The sequence below is a fragment of the Periplaneta americana genome, chromosome 2 (assembly GCF_040183065.1).
Source record: "Periplaneta americana isolate PAMFEO1 chromosome 2, P.americana_PAMFEO1_priV1, whole genome shotgun sequence".
Lineage (NCBI taxonomy): Eukaryota > Metazoa > Arthropoda > Insecta > Blattodea > Blattidae > Periplaneta > Periplaneta americana.
In genome coordinates, this window is record NC_091118.1 from 3,165,522 (window position 1) to 3,185,055 (window position 19,534).

General features: G+C 35.9%; 1 protein-coding gene across 3 annotated transcripts in view; it reads right to left on the minus strand.

The window, feature by feature from the left end:
- Window positions 1-8,073: 8,073 nt before the first annotated feature.
- The window catches only part of LOC138711877 (uncharacterized), a 143,658-nt gene continuing 132,197 nt past the window's right edge, over window positions 8,074-19,534 (minus strand). For all 3 annotated transcript variants that reach the window (XM_069843145.1, XM_069843154.1, XM_069843163.1), the window contains exons 4-6: window positions 14,893-15,040; window positions 13,513-13,576; window positions 8,074-11,557 (exon numbers count right to left, since the gene is read on the minus strand). In XM_069843145.1, the coding sequence (XP_069699246.1) occupies window positions 9,741-11,557; window positions 13,513-13,576; window positions 14,893-15,040 (2,029 nt within the window). In that variant the 3' untranslated portion in view covers window positions 8,074-9,740. The remainder of the gene's footprint in view (window positions 11,558-13,512; window positions 13,577-14,892; window positions 15,041-19,534) is intronic.

Consider the following 19,534-nt stretch of genomic DNA (forward strand, 5'->3'; position numbering starts at 1 on the left):
TCGTTGCCCAGGGTGCGCCGTAGGAGGCTGGTCTACGCTACACCCGCGATGAGGTGAGGTGATCATGGAGATATGTTGGGATGTTACAGGGGAACCGGAGTTCTTGGAGAAAACCCCTTTATTACCTGGAGCATGGGCTTCCCCAACACACGTCGGGGATCGAACTGGGATATACAAGTTCAGCGCTCTAGACACTTGATTACCATAGCGGTGTGATAACACAAGTTACGGAGAAAAAAAGAAGAAAACTTTTGTTCGTGATTTACTTTGCAATACTTTCAAGATGTTTTTTTTTTTCTGTCTGTATGTTTTCTTCAGTTACGTAAGAACGCTCTAGTCTACATAAAAACTGGTTAGACTTCCGTAGCTATGCAACAACGGAACAGCTGTTTATGATATTGAACATGCTGATTGCCAGTAACAACGGCTTCATAAGAAACAGACTTCTAGAGCAGAGATGGGCATCGCGCCTCACTTGAGAATTTGTGCCTCACTGACCTTCACTGAGCTTATCGCTCTGAGTGACATCATCTTCACAGTCCCCGTTCATCCCTCAGGCGTGGACAGGTTCTATATCAGTTTCATAAGCAATATCAGTGGTGGCATAATGGCATTATCAAAGCAGTGTGTACGCGTTAGAAAACGATTATTTCATGAGAAATGGGAGGAAGAGTTTATTGCTGTTTAGAAGGGGAGAACATACGATGTATGTTATGCTCGAAAATCCTATTAGGCATTAATAAATTTAATATACAACGACATTACTCCTTATGTCATAAAGAACATGCTGAATTAGAATGTAGGACAAGTTAAATGTTATTTTTCGTACTATTCCGAAGAAAATTTTTGATCTTAACATTTGCATAGTATATTAAATACATTATACCTTAAACACGCTGCATTAAAAGGTAGCCTACGAGGAATTAAATTTTGTTTGTAATATTATTTCCAAAAGAAATTTATAAAAAAAAAAAATATCAAATGTGCGTAGAAAACGAAATATGATTTTCTGAAATTATTTTAGGTCGAGAACGTGCAAATCTATTAACTAATCTTGATAAACGCCAGAATATTCAAAAAAATAAACGTAGACAACGTGATGGAATATTATTGGCTAGTTACACAATTTCTCGCCTGTGATTGAAATCAATTCAGCTACGGAGAAACGGTAAAGAGGTTTATGATTAAAGCTGCCGAATTAATTTGCCAAATTGAACAAAAGTTTTCGAGTCTCTCACGTTAACCAAGCGCTTTTCTAATAATTCGCCACTGACCGCCTTAGCGATTACGATAAGGTGACGCAGGTCACAGCAGTTTATATTTCCCATCCTACTCTGCAGTCTCCTCTCCTAGTAAACAAATTATTTCAAATCGAGTGCCTCACGTAACCGAAAATTATTGTGCCCATGTATGTTCTAGAGAGTCGAATGTTGCGCTGTTGCCACATACTTCCACTAGACCTGAGCAGACGGGTTACGTATTGAGTACAGCACTGGTAATAATAATGTGCACGTCACGTTAGGGGAGCGAATATTATGACATTTATTTTGGTAAATTATAAATATATACAATAAATATTTCAGTGTTACAATATCTTCGTTCCTAAACAATATGAAGCACGTAAAATCATTATTTAGTCCACCACTGTGGAGTAACGGTTAGAATTCGTGACAATGAAGCGAGTGGGCTTCGGTTCAAATCCTGTTGGGAAAACTTACCTGGTTGAGATTTTTTCCGGGATTTCCCTCAACCCATTGAGAGGAAATGCTGGGTAACTTTTGTCTGGACTCTTGACTCATTTCACTCTGACACTAGATAATCACAGCAGTTGATAAAGTGTCGTAAAATAACCATTCAAAAATCATTATTTAGAAAATAAGCCTTTAGAGATTAATAGTTTTGTCTGCATTAAATTTGCTGAATACAAGAATTTTAGTAGAAAAACCACAAAGTATTAGGCAGGGGCGTATTCTGCGGACTACCGGCGGTTGCCTAAGGAAATTACAAAAGAAAAAGTTTATAATATAACATAATGTAATAATTTTGTATTATTAGTTTTACCATAGTAATTAAAATTAAAGTAATTGTTAGATTTATATGCGCTCTCTGCTCTCGAAAAGAAACAAGTTGTCAAGGCGGCATCACTGGAGAAACCGCTTGCTACGTGAGGTAGCCTGTGACCGTACCGCGCACAACTGCCCATCCCCCCGCTCTCTTCTGTTTCCAACGTGCAGTGTAAGGCCGGGTGAGTTGCCGCTCTCGTGATCGGTTTCTTCGCAGGCGCGAAGCAACAGTACGCTTAGCACGCTAGCTCATGAATGTAATTGTGTTCTTGCAGTGCAGTATTTTAAATTTGTGATTTGTTCGAGTGCCTAAGAGTTATATTAATTGTGAATTATTAAGTGTTTAATTTCCCAATTAAGTGATATTGTGAAAAATATGGCAGAACAAGTTTCTGGAGAGTTTGTGTTGAAAATGACTGTGTAATAGAAGGTCTATTAAAAGTGCCTTTTAACCGTCGTACATACAACGAGAAAGTTGAAATTGTGAAAATGGAAAGACCAACTCCTGAGTTAAATTTGTCCATGGACGTAAAAGAAAAACAGCGTGAGTACACACACCATTTCACTTCAACATCATATGGTAAGTGGAATTGGTTGTGTGGTAATTCTAAACTGTCTAAACTATTTTCCTGGCCATGTTTGTTATTTAGCCGTGTGGTCAAAAGAGGGTTTTCTAATATCAACTCCCTTCGAACGGCAGTCCTAAAACACGACAAATCAAAAGCTCATATTTGTAGTAGCATGAACTTTGCAAACTTTGGGAAGACAAGAATTGATTTACAGCTAGATAAGCAAAAAGCTCTACACATCAACCAACACAATGCTCCTGTGGAAAAAAAAATCGGGAGATTTTACTGCATCTTATTAACGCAGTCTGCTTTCTAGGAAAACAAGAATTGGCTTTTCGGGATCATAATGAGAGTGTGGAATCAGACAATATAGGAAATTATATTGCATATTTAAGATCCTTAAGTGAATTTGACCATTTACTGGCCAATCATCTTGAGAGTTCAACAGTATTCCGTGGTACTTCTCCCGCAATTCAGAATGACTTAATATTTGCTCTAAGTGGGGTTATGATAAAGAACATAAAATCTGAAATAGAAGAAGCACCTTTTGCGGCCATTGTTGTTGATGAAACAAGTGACTGCTCTAATCAGAGTCAATTGTCCACTGTTTTAAGATACGTCGATAGTACTGCCAATGTTCAAGAACGGTTTATAGGATTCACAAATGTCGGTTCAGGCAAAACTGCTGCTGCTTGGTTTCAGCATGTGGAAGGTGTTACAGCAGACTACAATGTCGGCAATAAGTTAATTGCACAGACGTACGATGGTGCTTCAGTTATGGCGGGAAATATTAATGGCTTAAAAACAAAAGTTCAAGGAAAGTATCCTCAAGCATTATTTGTCCATTGTTACAGCCATGTTCTCAATTTAGTTTTGCAACAAACTACTTCATCCATTCCAGAATGCCGCATTTTTTTTTCAAAACACTGTCGGGTTTAGCTGCATTTTTCTCATCATCTCCTAAAAGATCAGAAAAACTCAAGAATTTATGAAAAAGAAACTCCCAAAAGTAGCACCAACTAGATGCAATTTTACATCTCGGCTTGTAAATACAGTAAAGTAATACAGGGAACAACTGACTGCTTTCTTTGAAAATATCATTTGTAATGACTCTGAAGAAAACTGGGATGATGATGTAATTGTGCAGGCTCAAGGATATTTGTATTTTTTCACACAGTTTCAGAATATATTTCTTCTTGAAGTCTATGCTAGAGTGTTCGCACATACAGATGTGTTCTACAATATTCTTCAGACAAAAAGTCTAGACATAGCATACTGCTTGCAAGAGGTACCAAAGTTAAAAAATACTACATTCGAGTTCAGACGTAGTGGGTTTCCGTCCATATGGAGTAATATGGAAAATGAAAATTCTTCAGCCAATACAATGGAACCACCATTAAAGCGAAGAAAAGGAGATGATGAATTGAAATACAGGCAGCTGTACTACAGCATACTAGATCGTATGCACATGGAAATTACTGACAGATTTTCTGATTATGGAAAGCTTATAGATTCTCAAAAATTTTTTGCTTATAGAGAAAACTTCCCGAATGTGGCACTAAACAAATTATTTCAGTCCTATAACAGTCACTTTGATCAAGTACGTTTGAAAAATGAATTAAGTGTAATATATTCAGCAGAGGTCTTTGATTTTTCGAACAAACCTATCCATGAAATATTATCTGCCATATATGAAAACCAGCTGAACCAAGTTATTCCTGAAGTCCTTAAATTGGCAACATTAATTGTGACAATACCAGCTACGTCAGCATCGGTAGAAAGAACATTTTCTGCGTTGAAGAGAATAAAATCCTACTGTAGATCAACTCATACACAAGAACGTTTATCCGGCTTGGCACTGATGTCCATTGAAAAGTCATTTCTACAGAAACTTTGCAAGTGGCCCAACTGTAATTTCAATGACGAAGTCATCAAAGTATTTTCGTCCCAATCAAGACGTCTGGAATTCATATATACAGTAAATAGGTAAGGAATTTTATTATAGGGACTTTAAAATATATTTTGTGTAATAATAGGGTCAGTGGTAGCCCAGGCCCTTAAACCAGTATACGCCACTGGTATTAGGGAAAACACGGGAATTTTACTGGAAGCAAGTAAAGAGATAGGTTTGGAAGTAAATCCCGAAAAGACAAAGTATATGATTATGTCTCGTGACCAGAATATTGTACGAAATGGAAATATAAAAATTGGAAATTTATCTTTTGAAGAGGTGGAGAAGTTCAAATATCTTGGAGCAACAGTAACAAATATAAATGACACTCGGGAGGAAATTAAACGCAGAATAAATATGGGAAATGCCTGTTATTATTCGGTTCAGAAGCTTTTATCATCCAGTCTGCTGTCAAAAAATCTGAAAGTTAGAATTTATAAAACAGTTATATTACCGGTTGTTCTGTATGGTTGTGAAACTTGGACTCTCACTTTGACAGAGGAACATAGGTTAAGGGTGTTTGAGAATAAGGTGCTTAGGAAAATATTTGGGTCTAAGAGGGATGAAGTTACAGGAGAATGGAGAAAGTTACACAACGCAGAACTGCACGCATTGTATTCTTCACCTGACATAATTAGGAACATTAAATCCAGACGTTTGAGATGGGCAGGGCATGTAGCACGTACTTGCGAATGCAGAAATACATATAAAGTGTTAGTTGGGAGGCCGGAGGGAAAGTACCTTTGGGGAAGCCAAGTCGTAGATGGGAGGATAATATTAAAATGTATTTGAGGGAGGTGGGATATGATGATAGAGACTGGATTAATCTTGCTCAGGATAGGGACCGATGGCGGGCTTATGTGAGGGCGGCAATGAACCTCCGGGTTCCTTAAAAGCCATAAGTAAGTAAATTAACATTATAGACCTCTCAATATAGACGGGCTGAAAAATGTAGGATGCAGGATTATTGGACGGGATACACTGCAAAATCTCTACATTTATGTTAGGAAGGTTCCAGGTATTTCACAGTACTGGACCACGTGAGGACAGTACAGACATCTAGTTCCTGATTCCAAATCTGCGAGTTGCTGCAACGAGTACGTCGTCCAGCTGCTAGGTGGCAGCAGTTCAATGCAGAAACAGGACGTCAATAATGTCATGCTGCGATTGGGCTTTATCAACAATGGAAATGGATAACTGCGAAATGCCTTTGATAATTTCCACACTTTCTGTGTTATGTACAGCCAAAGTATGGGGCTTTTTTTCTGCTCCCTTCAGTGTAAAAATGTTGTGCTATCTGGTTCTTGCATTCAGCTAAGGATTTGATGATCCTGACAGACTATTTAAATATGCAGGTTCATCGTGTTTTATTGGATAGCGTATTAAATATAGACAATACTACTAATCTACAGGGTGATTCGCGAAGAGTTACCGTCACTTACGGAGCATTTTCTCGAATACATTTTGGAAAAACAATGTCATATAAACATGGGTACTATTGTCAATATTTTCAGAGTTATACTAATTTGTAATTGTTAAAAATACCTTTTTGTCTTTAGTTTTAAAAGTAAAAAAAAAAAAAAAAATTACAAATATAGAATGAATTATTCAGAAGTATGCTTTCTTTAATTAGCTAGTATTCTGAAGCTAAAAATGTGTTGTGAATTCCATAGTTGCTTTGCACAGATTTTTTCCTCAACTTTTTTAAAAAATTCTTACACACTTATCACAATATTTTTTGTTACAGATCACACGACTTCTAGCAACTGGATTATTTACAGTTTAATTTTGCATCATAATGTACAGTCTTAAGGGGAGGCAGAAGTGAAATTTTCGAACAAAACTGAAGAAAAAATGAAAATTTGTTTTTTTTTTTTAATTTTTATTATCTTTATTTTGATATTCCGATGTTAGTTTTTGATTTTGTGCCCTTAAAAGTATGAAATTAAAACCAAGATAACTGTATTACTATATTATTCCCATAATAAACTAATACTTATCATTATTTATATACCTTCTCTGAACATATAAATAAAAAGAAATATTGAAAATTTCTTACAATATGGTGCATGGAGCATTTTATATCAAACGATATGAAGTTTTATAAAATTATTAATATTTACAGGACTATTGTACTTAGAAAGTTGAAACTTGGTATGTCCATCACTAATAACATACTTAGTATCCATGATCAATTTCAAACACATCGGATAAATTTTGTCGATTTTGAAATATTCACTTCTGCCTCCCCTTAAAGAGTTTACAAGAATGGCGTGATTTGTAGCAATTATTGTGATTAATGCGTAAGAAAAATGTAAATTTGTAGTTAAAGATTCAAAGAAAAAATTTCTGTACGAAGCAACTGTGGAATTCACAACACATTTTTAGCTTCACAATACTATCCAATTAAAAAAATTATACTTCTCAATGATTCATTTTCTAATTTGTAACATTCTTTTACTCTTAAAACTAAAGACAAAAAGTTATGTTTTAACAATTTCAAATTAGTGTAACTCTGAAAATACTGACAATAGGACTCATATTTATATGACATTCTTTGCCAAAATGTCTTCGGGAATATGCTTCCCTAAGTGGCGATAACTCCTCGTGAATCACCCTGTATACAGGCTTATTTTATACATAATAATGTAAACTTTCTTCAAATTGTTTAGGAACGAGTATATTATTGTAACACGGAAATATTCATTGCAGCTACTCACAGAAATTTCAAACATCACAATCGAAATTTTGCGAAGTGTAATGAGAAACTTCAAAGAATAATTACAACAATGTATGCACGTTGGTGATGGAGGGCATTTGAAGGATGTAATTTTCAAGAAGCAGTGATTACATGCAAATGGCACACTGTATTATATATTTTTATATAATAAAAGTTCATTTAATATAATATCTGAAGTTTCATTTCACTGTCTAAAACTCTCCCGGTTTCTTTGACCCACCCTGTATCTGTTTAAAATTTTCAGATTGGTGATACTTATAACCAGTGTTTTCCCATCATTTCCAACGGAACACAGCTAGCAACAATGCGGCAAACTGTCGGACTTTCATCATAATTCAGCTGGCACTATAAGAATTAAACTTCCTTGGTTTAAACCAGAACTACATATGGAGCTACATTTTAAGTTGCCAGCTACAGATATAAAACAATAATTAAAATTCAACAGTCCTAACTTTTTGCACAAATGACTTCTCAAGCACTGTGAGTAAATGTAAGAGAAATCAATAGTGACAATGCACAGTACCTGTTGAACAAATCTGAATGCTGATAACTTAACCCATCTCGAAGGAAATCCTTGTGAATTTCTGATGGCGCTGCTGCTTCCTCAATACACCGTATGGTGGCAGCACCGTCAGCCCAGTCTGTAATAAGAAACAAGGAGGAAAATGGACAGGATTGTCAGGATGCAGTAAGACTAGGAACGGGGTAAAATAACCTGCGAGCTGGTGGAAATGGATGTTTCTGAGAGAGAACCAATCTACTGGTTTTATTTTCTGAACAAATTCTTCATACAAAAGCGTCAGGCACGTTGTACGTATCCTAGCAACCAGTTTGTGTAGACAAACGAAGATCTCTTGGTTGGAGTTACGAAAATTTAATGTTTCATTACATTTGAGAACTTATAAAAATTAGAAACTTTTATGTATTTCTGTAAGACAGTAAGTTGATTTTTCCGCAAATCTGTATTCCGATATGTTTGGTTTTGTTAACTAATTTTGTAATATTTCCATCTGTGTTTGTAGGAACCTTACTGTTTGCTTTATCTAGAGTCTGCTGTTCTTTTGTTTCGTTACAATTCTATTGAAAAACACATTTTATATCAAATGAACATACGTTTACATAAACTAAATCAATTAACTTAATAATAAATTAATATTTTATTTATTCCTAGTTAATGTATTGTAAGTCCTAGTTTGAATTTTATATGATTTAGAAATACTTTCTTAAAACATAAATCATATAGGAACATATCTACTTATTTTTATCCCATACATTGTTTTTCTTTTCCCTTCGGTTGCCATGGCAATAAACAAATCCTTCATCTATATAATATCACAGTCTAGTATATACAGCCACGAAGCTTCAGTTTATGAGGGTACTAAGAACAATAGACTGTGCTGGTACTATTTCGCATTGTCTGTAATGAGGCGACATTAGCGATCCTAGTGGTTAGCAACTATCTATGGATGCATATTTACTATGTATTGAGCTTCGTGACTATATACTAGACTGTGGTAATATTTTATGTAAGTGTTCATCATAGATGGAGATGCATTAGATTGTGTACTGCATTAATTTCCAGGTAAATTTAATCACAGTTTCTGGAAATAAAACATGTTTTTTCATTTTTTTAAAATAAATTCAGTTAACAATCCTGCAGTCTGTAGGCCTATACTCAAAATTATTGTAATGATAGACATTGCTATCGTATTTCGTTTGGCAATACTAAATATCTTCATAGTCCTTGTAAATAAGTTACATAAGAAGTGAAATTTATATTGATTTTTATCCATTTTTGGTACATTGTTACTATAGTGTTGGTAATACTAATTATTTCTATTTATTTCTTGTACCTATGTACATTGTTATAACTGAAGTGCAACTCCAGATGTATTTTTTTTGGTGGGGTTTTCACTGGTTGTGAACAAATCCGTATGAAAAGAAAGGACAGAAATATAATTTAGTTATGGATATTTGTTGATGTTTCTGTTGGCAATACTGAATATCTTCATAGTCCTTGTAAATAAGTTATATAAGAAGTGAAATTTATATTGATTTTTATCCATTTTTGGTACATTGTTACTATAGTGTTGGTAATACTAATTATTTCTATTTATTTCTTGTACCTATGTACATTGTTATAACTGAAGTGCAACTTGAGATGTATTTTTTTTGGTGGGGTTTTCACTGGTTGTGGACAAATCCGTATGAAAAGAAAGGATAGAAATATAATTTCATTGCTTAATAAGTGTAGTAACTTTATTAGAACAAAATCTGTAGAATCTTTTATTGGCTCTATACAGTAATAAGTGAACTAACCTGATGTAGGTACAGATGTGTCAGTTTTTTTATATAGACAGCTCTGGAATAATTTACAGTAACATTTTTTATTCTCAGTACATCCTGGAGACCCACAATCACTTCCCGCCCCACGAATAAAAATCTGCACCCCTTCTATATTGCCTTCCAACGTTCTGGGATTGTGCCTTGTGTAGATTTCGTCGCGAGAACTTATCGGACCTCTTGCCACCCCAACTGGAGAAGACTGCACCAGGGGGTGCCTGCCCCCACTTCTTGGCACCAAGGACGTTTAGGCGGGAGTTCCCTCGTTTGTTTAGCAAATCAGACAGCAGGCTGTTACTTCTGGACGCCCCGCCCTTGTGCATGCTGCCCAGGACTGTTAATAGAGATGGCGGGAGCTTATTGTAGCTTCTCTTACCTCCCCAAGGGCTGAAGAGGGCCTTGCTGATCCTGGTCCTCCCTGCAGTGTTGCCACTCGCCGTGCGTTTAATAACTGAAGACAACTCTGAAGTGCCGACGCTTTTATCAGCTGTCGCTGGTTCGTGATCAGAACTTATGTCTGGAAGTTCTTCATGTGAGTTTGCCACCTCTCCTTCTGGAACTTCTTCCTCAGTATGTGCATTTTCTTCTTCTTCTTTCTCCGCCTCATCTTCTTCTTCTTGGTTACCATTCTCGGCCTTTTCTTCCTCTTCTTCTTGGTGGTTTTCTGACTTTTCTTCCTCCGGTTCTGACGTCTGTGTCCCCTTCGAATTTTCTCCGTCCATTTCAACTTCTTCGACCCCCTGAACTCCGTTTTCATCCCCATGACTTCCATCCCCGTTCTCCAGCTGGATTTTACTGTCGAATTCTTCTAGAAGCTTCTGGTAAGCATCTGACGACAGCGAGGTTTGCGTGCTGGCGTCCTGCCTGTCATCTATGTGGACAGAGGTTTGAGTCCCGTCGCAGCAAGACGTTGCATTGTGCTCCCCCTCTCCTGAGGGACTTCTTTTACCGCCCCAACTCGAGAAACTTCTCTTGGACCCGTCTACACTATCGTCACCCCTTTTCCCGCCCCAGCTAGAAAAACTTCGTTTTCCCTCCTCAGAATCTCTTTTCCCACCCCAGCTGGAAAACTGAGCACCCTTCTTAGTTACTTGTTGCCATGGTGATACAGTATCGTCTCTTTTCCCACCCCAGCTACTGAAAGCTGGATCTCTTTTCCCACCCCAGCTGTTAAAAGACGGGTCCCTTTTACCACCCCAACTGCTGAAGGCTGGATCTCGTTTACCACCCCAACTACTGAAGGGTGAGTCTCGTTTACTGGGGATGATACTGAAGGCTGGTTCGTAATTGTTGCCAAGCACGCTAAAGGCGGGGTATTCGTGATTTCCCAGGATTTTAAACGCGGGGTCTCTCTTTCCGCCCCAGCTGCTGAACGCAGGTAGTCTCTTCTCACCCCCCACGATGCTGAAGGCCGGCTGATCGACTCCCCCTATGATACTGAAGGGTGGATCTTCGCTGCTGCTGCTTCCTAGGATACTAAACGCTGGATTTCTCTTCCCACCCCAACTGCTGAACGAAGCGTCTCTTTTGCCACCCCAGCTATTAAAAGATGGCCGTCTTTTACCGCTAACGACCCGAAAGGCAGGCCCTTCATCCCTACTGAGGACGTTAAACGAGGGTTCCGAACCCCCACCCCAGCTGTTGAACAAGGGGTGTCTATTGCTCACGATACTGAAGGAATTGGACCTCTTGCCACCCCAGCTGTTGAAGGCGGGACTCCGCTTACCACCCCAGCTGCTGAAGGCCCTCCTCCTGATGCTGCCCACGATGCTGAAGGGCGCCGCTCTCTTTCCGCCCCAGCTGCTGAATGCTGGACTTCGTTTTCCACCCCAACTATTGAAACCAGGATCTCTCTTCTCCAGTTCGTCATTTGTTTCAGATATCAGTTCCCCTGGAAACAAGAATTGTGGCTATGTTAAGAGTGTTACAACTAGATGCTTACTTACTCAAAACTGTTTTTAATTAATTCCAATGACAAAATAATTGCATGTGAAACATACAAATTTCTTAATCCATGAAAGATCATATTATTTTGGAATTTGTGTAAATTAATGAACCGATTCCATTCAAATTCGTATTTAAAAAATAGTAGAATACTTTTATAAATTATCAGGGAATTATTTCTGAAAAATTACAAGTCTCCAGGTATCGATCAAATTCCAGCAGAATTAATACAAGAGGGTGGAAGCGCATTATCTAAAGAAATTTATAAGCTTGTACTTGCTATTTGGGAAAAGGAAATTGTACCAGAACAATGGAAGGAGTCCATAATCGTACCTATCTTTAAGAAGGGGGACAAGACTAACTGTAGTAACTTTCGAGGAATATCACTTTTGTTGACGTCGTACAAAATTTTGTCCAATATTCTTTTGAGAAGATTAACTCCATATATAGATGAAATTATTGGGAATCATCAGTGCGGTTTTAGGCGTAATAGATCAACTATTGACCAGATTTTTTGTATTCGACAGATAATGGAGAAAAAATAGAAGTATAAGGGTACAGTGCATCAGTTATTCATAGATTTAAAAAAGGCATATGACTCGGTTAAGAGAGAAGTTTTATATGATATTCTTATTGAATTTGGTATTCCCAAGAAACTAGTTCAATTAATTAAAATGTGTCCCAGTGAAACGTACAGCAGAGTCCGTATAGGTCAGTTTCTGTCAGATGCGTTTCCAATTCACTGCGGGCTAAAGCAAGGAGATGCACTATCACATTTACTTTTTAACTTTGCTCTAGAGTATGCCATTAGGAAAGTCCAGGATAACAGAGAGGGTTTGGAATTGAACGGGTTACATCAGCTGCTTGTCTATGCGGATGACGTGAATATGTTAGGAGAAAATCCACAAACGATTAGGGAAAACACGGGAATTTTACTTGAAGCAAGTAAAGAGATAGGTTTGGAAGTAAATCCCGAAAAGACAAAGTATATGATTATGTCTCGTGACCAGAATATTGTACGAAATGCAAATATAAAAACTGGAAATTTATCTTTTGAAGAGGTGGAGAAGTTCAAATATCTTGGAGCAACAGTAACAAATATAAATGATACTCGGGAGGAAATTAAACGCAGAATAAATATGGTAAATGCCTGTTATTATTCGGTTGAGAAGCTTTTGTCATCCAGTCTGCTGTCAAAAAATCTGAAAGTTAGAATTTATAAAACAGTTATATTATCGATTGTTCTGTATGGTTGTGAAACTTGGACTGTCACTTTGAGAGAGGAACAGAGGTTAAGGGTGTTTGAGAATAAGGTGCTTAGGAAAGTATTTGGGGCTAAGAGGGATGAAGTTACAGGAGAATGGAGAAAGTTACACAACACAGAACTGCACGCATTGTATTCTTCACCTGACATAATTAGGAACATTAAATCCAGACATTTGAGATGGGCAGGGCATGTAGCACGTATAAGCGATTCCAGAAATGCATATAGAGTGTTAGTTGGGAGGCCGGAGGGAAAAAGACCTTTAGGGAGGCCGAGACGTAGATGGGAAGATAATATAAAAATGTATTTGAGGGAGGTGGGATATGATGGTAGAGACTGGATTAATCTTGCTCAGGGTACGGACCGATGGAGGGCTTATGTGGGGGCGGCAATGAACCTGCGAGTTCCTTAAAAGCAAGTAAGTAAGTAAGTAAGTAAGTAAGTAAGTAAGTAAGTAAGTAAGTAAGTAAGTTTCTCTTTATGTGTATTTAATTTTCCAATTCTAAGTTCTTTCGTTGTCTCTAAAGATTATATCAATGTCATTTGTTTCGAGTCACGTCATGGTTACCAAGGTTACTTGTCGTAATATATGTTTGCCAAGCATGTGCTATACCGTGTCAAGGGTCCCTGCAGCCTACCTGCATCCCTCTTGACGCGTCCGGCGATTCTGCTGCCCTCTGGCGCGGATTGACGCCGTGAATCCTGTAAACAAATAAAATATTTAGACCTTGGTGCTAAGTGTGCAAATGTTTCGTGACCTATTGCTTGTTTCTTTACTAATTTATTTTTCTGTCAATACTTTATTCCTTGAATTAGGCAATATCAGTTTTCTTGTTTCATATTTTCCATACAAACATTAAAATAATAATGATAATATTCAATAATAATAAAACTTATGGCTGTTAGGACGTTTGTTGGGATGATACATTCAATTATTAATTTATTACAATTACCAAAATACAAAATTAATAAACAAAACGCATTAAATAGGAATCGAAAATTATTTAGTAATTATTAATTATATTTAGTAATGATAAAAATAATAAACAAAAGATGAAATATAGAACCATTTAGCAATTAATAATTATATTAGGAAGGAATACAAATAAACATCGTATACAGGGTTAGTTAAAAATCCCGCACCACCTTAATAACTTTTGAAGCATATGGTTGAGTGATATGAAACTTGGTAATTGGGGATAACCATATACTAAGAACTCAATAATGGTATAACCGAGTTTTTTCTGCTTCCGGTTTAATCGAAAGTAATTCCAATTCTCTTATTTTAAATGGAACACCCAATATATTTTTTTCTTTTTGAGTAAAGCTCATTAAGAGCTTTTCAAAAAGTACCCACACTTGATACTTCTGTACAAATTCAGTGTTGCTAAGTCAAGAAAACAGAAAAGTGTCCTATCGAATATTAAAATAATGAAATACTTCTTCCTTAACAAAAACAAAACAAAGCTAGCTCACCTTCTAAATTATGTGTTCAAATTGGTAGCCCTCAACTGCTTTACAATGTGTCACTCGATCTTAGAAACCATTTAAGGAATGATTTAACCAGGCTTTAGGAATATCTTGCACCACTTCCATTTTTATTTAGCAACACTGAATTTGTACAGAAGTATCAAGTGTGGGTAATTTTTGAAAAGCTCTTAATGAGCACTATTCAAAAGTAAAATATATATATTGGGTGTTCCATTTAAAATAAAAGAGTTGGAGTTACTTCCGGTTAAACCGGAAGTAGAAAAAACTCGGTAATACCATTATTGAGTTCTTAGCATATGGTTACCCTCACATACCAAGTTTCATATCACTGAACTACATGCTTCAAAAGTTATCTAGGTGGTGCGGGACTTTTAACTAACCCTGTATATTCATGCAGTGTTCACATTTTTATTTAAGCGTTTTAAAGCGACAATTTGGCACATAACTGTCGATATCAAAATGGCTGGTCTCAAATCTCCAAAGTAAAGAACTCTGGACTCCCCCACGTCAAGACCCCACTTCCTCACCTCTTGCTGGTCATCCCTCCGTCTACCGTAGACTCGCTTCTTGAGCTGAGTGGGTCGAATGTGAGGCTTCATCTGCGGGGAGCTGGGTTCATTGTCCGGCGGCGACAGAAACTCATCTGTGCTGTACCCGGAGAGCGACGAACTGGAACTGTACGCAGAATTTACACTTTATATTCCCTTAAGTTGGAACTGGACGGAGAGAATAGCTGAAGTACTGGAGATCGAGATCTGATCAACATCTTCCACAAGGTTATGGTAACTAATGTAAAAATATGGAAATCACAGCAAATGCTTCTAGAGACATTGTTGCTGTTTAACTTAATATTCACAGGTTTGATACAAGAAAAGAAATATGAATTCTAAAATCATTGCAGTACATTCTGAATAAACAGTCATTCACATTTTTATTGAAACTATCAAGTATTATATTCCATGATCGCTATAGCGGCATAAATTAACCATAAGATGGCATACTTCATACAACAGGGAGGGGGTGAAATACACCAACATTGTTCCTTTTTCCATATACAGTGTAAGTACTTCAAATGAAAACTGATTCACACGTATGTAATGCAAAAATATAAAACATTCACAAATATGATCAATTTAAGTAATAGACCTGTTATATACAGGGTGAACCATAAGTAATGTCAATTTCAGGGGGTTATTCTTTGAGATATTTGGGACAAAAAAGTTTAACACAAATTTGCTTCCTTTCCGAGATAAAAATTCTTTTATATTAAACATTTCACGGCGTGTTTTGGAAAGCCATTGATTTAATTCCCAATATGCTCAGTTAATTTAAGAGAGCAGAGTATCATGACGGCTATTACACTTTTACTACGTCATACTACTTTTGACCAATAAAACGGTACGAAAGGACGTCTTTCAACCAATCATGGCTGCTTATGGCATAATTTTATCGCTTCCCTAGCATTTTAATTTTATCGCTTCCCTAGCATTTTAATTTTATCGCTTCCCTAGCATTTTAATTTTATCGCTTCCCTAGCATTTTAATTTTATCACTTCCCTAGCATTTTAATTTTATCGCTTCCCTAGCATTCCTTTGTTTGTTTTTATCACTACCCTAGCATTTGTTTCTTTGTTTGCCAACATTTCGAACTGCAAATTCTTTACGGTACTATAAAACATGCTTTGCGATCGTAATTTGTTTCCCGCATAGATAGTCGACTGAAAATGGCGGCTCAGTTCAAACATTTTGGTGAAGGTAACGTTATTTATTTATTTAACCTGGTAGAGATAAGACCATCAGGCCTTCTCTTCCCCTCTACCAGGGGATTACAACTACAATATTAAGAATACAATTACAATTAATATTAAATTTACAAATACAATAAAAATCAAAGTACTAAAAGATTAACAGACTAATAAAAGCTAGACAGTTCATTGTAAAAATTAAGAAGAGAAAAAAAAAATTTTATTAACTAAGTACAAATTAAACCTACTCTACGCAGTAAGAAAATGCTTAATAAGTTTGCTTTTGAACGCTGCTAAATTCCGACAGTCTCTGATGTCACTGGGTAGGGTATTCCACAAGCGCGAGAGCGAGATTGTGTATGATGATGAATACGATGATGTCTTATGTGTTGGTATGGCTTTTGAAGTTAATTATATTGTGAAATAGTGAAATATATACCGTGAAATATAATTTAGTAAGTCAATTAATGTCTATTTTATTGTATTAGACTACTTTATTTCTTCTAATCTTTATACAGTTCCTTCTAATCGTGTAATAGTCAATTAAATTATCCCACTCGAGTTTTGATTTTCTCCAGATAAATAAAAATCTCTAGTGAGAAAATTACATTTCTTCGGATCATATTTCTGCACATTTAAAGGACAAAACTGAAATTCTTTCAATAATTTATTATCATAATACACTGCTCTCTTAAATTGACTGAGCATATTGGGAATTAAATCAATGGCTTTCCCAAAACACGCTGTGAAATGTTTAATATAAAACAATTTGTATCTCGGAAAGGTAGCATAAAAGAGCATAATTCTATTAAATTTTTGGTATGAAATATCTCAAAGAATAACACGCTAAAATTAATGACATTACTTAATTTCAATTTAATGTGCAAAGCACAAGTTACTAATTTATTTTAGTCAACTTGTGCAATGCGTATTCTGTGTTGCATAGCCAAGCCCTCACATTTCTAATAAATAATTTTGTTCCCACACCGGAACATGGCGCCCCTATAATACCTCAATGCTTTGTTGTTGCTGTTGCTATTCCTCCACATTCGCTTCATTAATATATTTTCCTTTGCACTGCCATCATCCTCTTCACTATCGTACACTCCTTATTAAATTTGTAGATCTGCTAGGAATGTAAACACAGACTGCTACGTATCGTTGACTACACCGAACAACAACCAAACCAACAATGACACCCATTTCAATTTTCGATAATGCTAAAAACATGGTGCAGTGTTGCCAAATCCATCCAAAACAATGTGGTTCCAACTTCTTAAAAATAAAATTCTCTTCCATAAAGATGATAACAATCAAATTAATCATTAAAATACAAATGTAGGGAAATTTTACAATCCCGACAGAGTCCTGTTGAGATGCGGGATATTTTCTCTGAAAACGAGACTGGTCCAACAAAATCTGGACGGATGGCAACCCTAGTTCCTAGCCTATAATGAATGATGACACTTTTATTTAAAAATAATTATTATAGTTTACTATTCCAAACTAGACCTTATTAAACGATACTAGGTAATACTATATTTTGAAGAAATTTATGTTATACTGTATGGCATGAGTCAATGTTTAGGAAACGAGAGAAACGAGTTTACTAATTTTGATGAATGTACCGTAGAAGAGGGTAAAGTCGATCAAAATTTTGCAATTTTTTAATGATATTGAGATTATGCAATGGAGCGAAGTTCCTCAGAAAATAGCATTTTGTCGTCATATCCTTCACTTATGAAGACACGTTACAAGAATTGAATTACAACCTATAAAAAACTGTTTTTTTTATTTGACTTGTGATCGAAGTTACCTGCTTAAATAGGGTAAAGTCGATCACCATTGAATTTTTAGTTTAAGATCGATTTTAAAATATTCCGGAGTAAAGTCGATCACTGTTTATGTTTTAAAAAAAGAAATTAGTGTATTACATATATTTTATTTGTTATAAGGGGTGCAAAAACAATACTAATCTTCAATATATGCCTATAGCATTATATAGTGTATCTTTTGTTACTGTGATCATACTATTCGATACAATTAGGCCTATAGGTCTCCACTGTACAATCGTGACTATGATTGCCAACTTATAAAACATAAAAACACATTTTAATACTTCACATACCGACAAACAAAGATTTAAGAATTCAAAATTTACATTGAAATAACACCCTTCAATTATAATCTGAAATGCAATTCAACGTTGCTTAGGTTTATATCAGATGTTATTTGAAATCTTCCCCTCCTCATGTCACTTTAGAAACTACTTTGTTCCCATAGTCAGGTACAGAGGGGTGTACAAAATATGTTTCTTTGGCAGTGCTTCTCTTACGCAAGAAATTCACCATAATTTCGTCTTCCTCTTTCCCCACTACCCCATCAATATAAGCTACACTATGACACTTTTCTGTTTATAAGTGTTAGTTGGAGGTATTTCGGTGAACAATTTATTCTTTGCTGCTCCTATCTGTTTCGAGTAGGTCGATGGCATGATCGACTTAACCCTACAAAGGTACAAGTTTTCTTAAAATAATAAGTTTCAATATCAACATTTACGAACTGCAAAACTATTATTTCAGGATACAATCTCAACGAAAAGTACTTACGTATACTTCCTGTCCCCTTTCACTGCTGACTATAATTTAGAGTTTGTAAGACTTTGTTTTCGTTTAAGAGAAAAAGTTGAGAATAACAATTTTCACTTCAACGGTAATTACACAGTGTTCCCATTGTTGGCATTCGCAGGCTTTTTGTTGTCCCTCTCGCTTACATTTGCAATGTCAGGCAATGATGTCAGCATAACAAAATTTTAACAAGTAACTGAGAAAATAGGTATATAATTTTCAATAAAAATCGCAAATGATCAATTTTACACCCACTGATTGACTTTACCCACTTCTACGGTAACAACTGTATAACATTGTAAACGTGTTTCATACGTTATGCTTTTATACGACAGTATTATAAAAGAATATTAATAAAGCAATAACATCAGATTTGTAATGATCGGTAGTTTGATATCATGGTCTATGAAGAAAGAGGTTGTTATGACAACAGTCATGTATTAAATATTATAGCATGGCAAATCGTTTCATAATGTTAACTCTATGACACAAGTTATGTCTTCTTAATAGCAGTCATGGCGTTTTAGTTGCCATGGTAATATTTCACGGCTCTGGTACAATAATGTGGCATATTATGTTCGATTTTGGCTAAGGATAAAGACTGTTTATCATTTTTAAAAGAAATTATATCATTTTTATTAGCTTTGAAAATGTTTTTTTTTTTTTTTTGTGGAGAGGCGATTGTATAATTATTAATTTCTTCCTGTGAGAGGTGATTCGTGTATGTTGTTTTATTACGTTTGAACACGATAGGTTTTTTTTATAACAGAAGAGCTGCAGTACTAGGAGAAATAAAC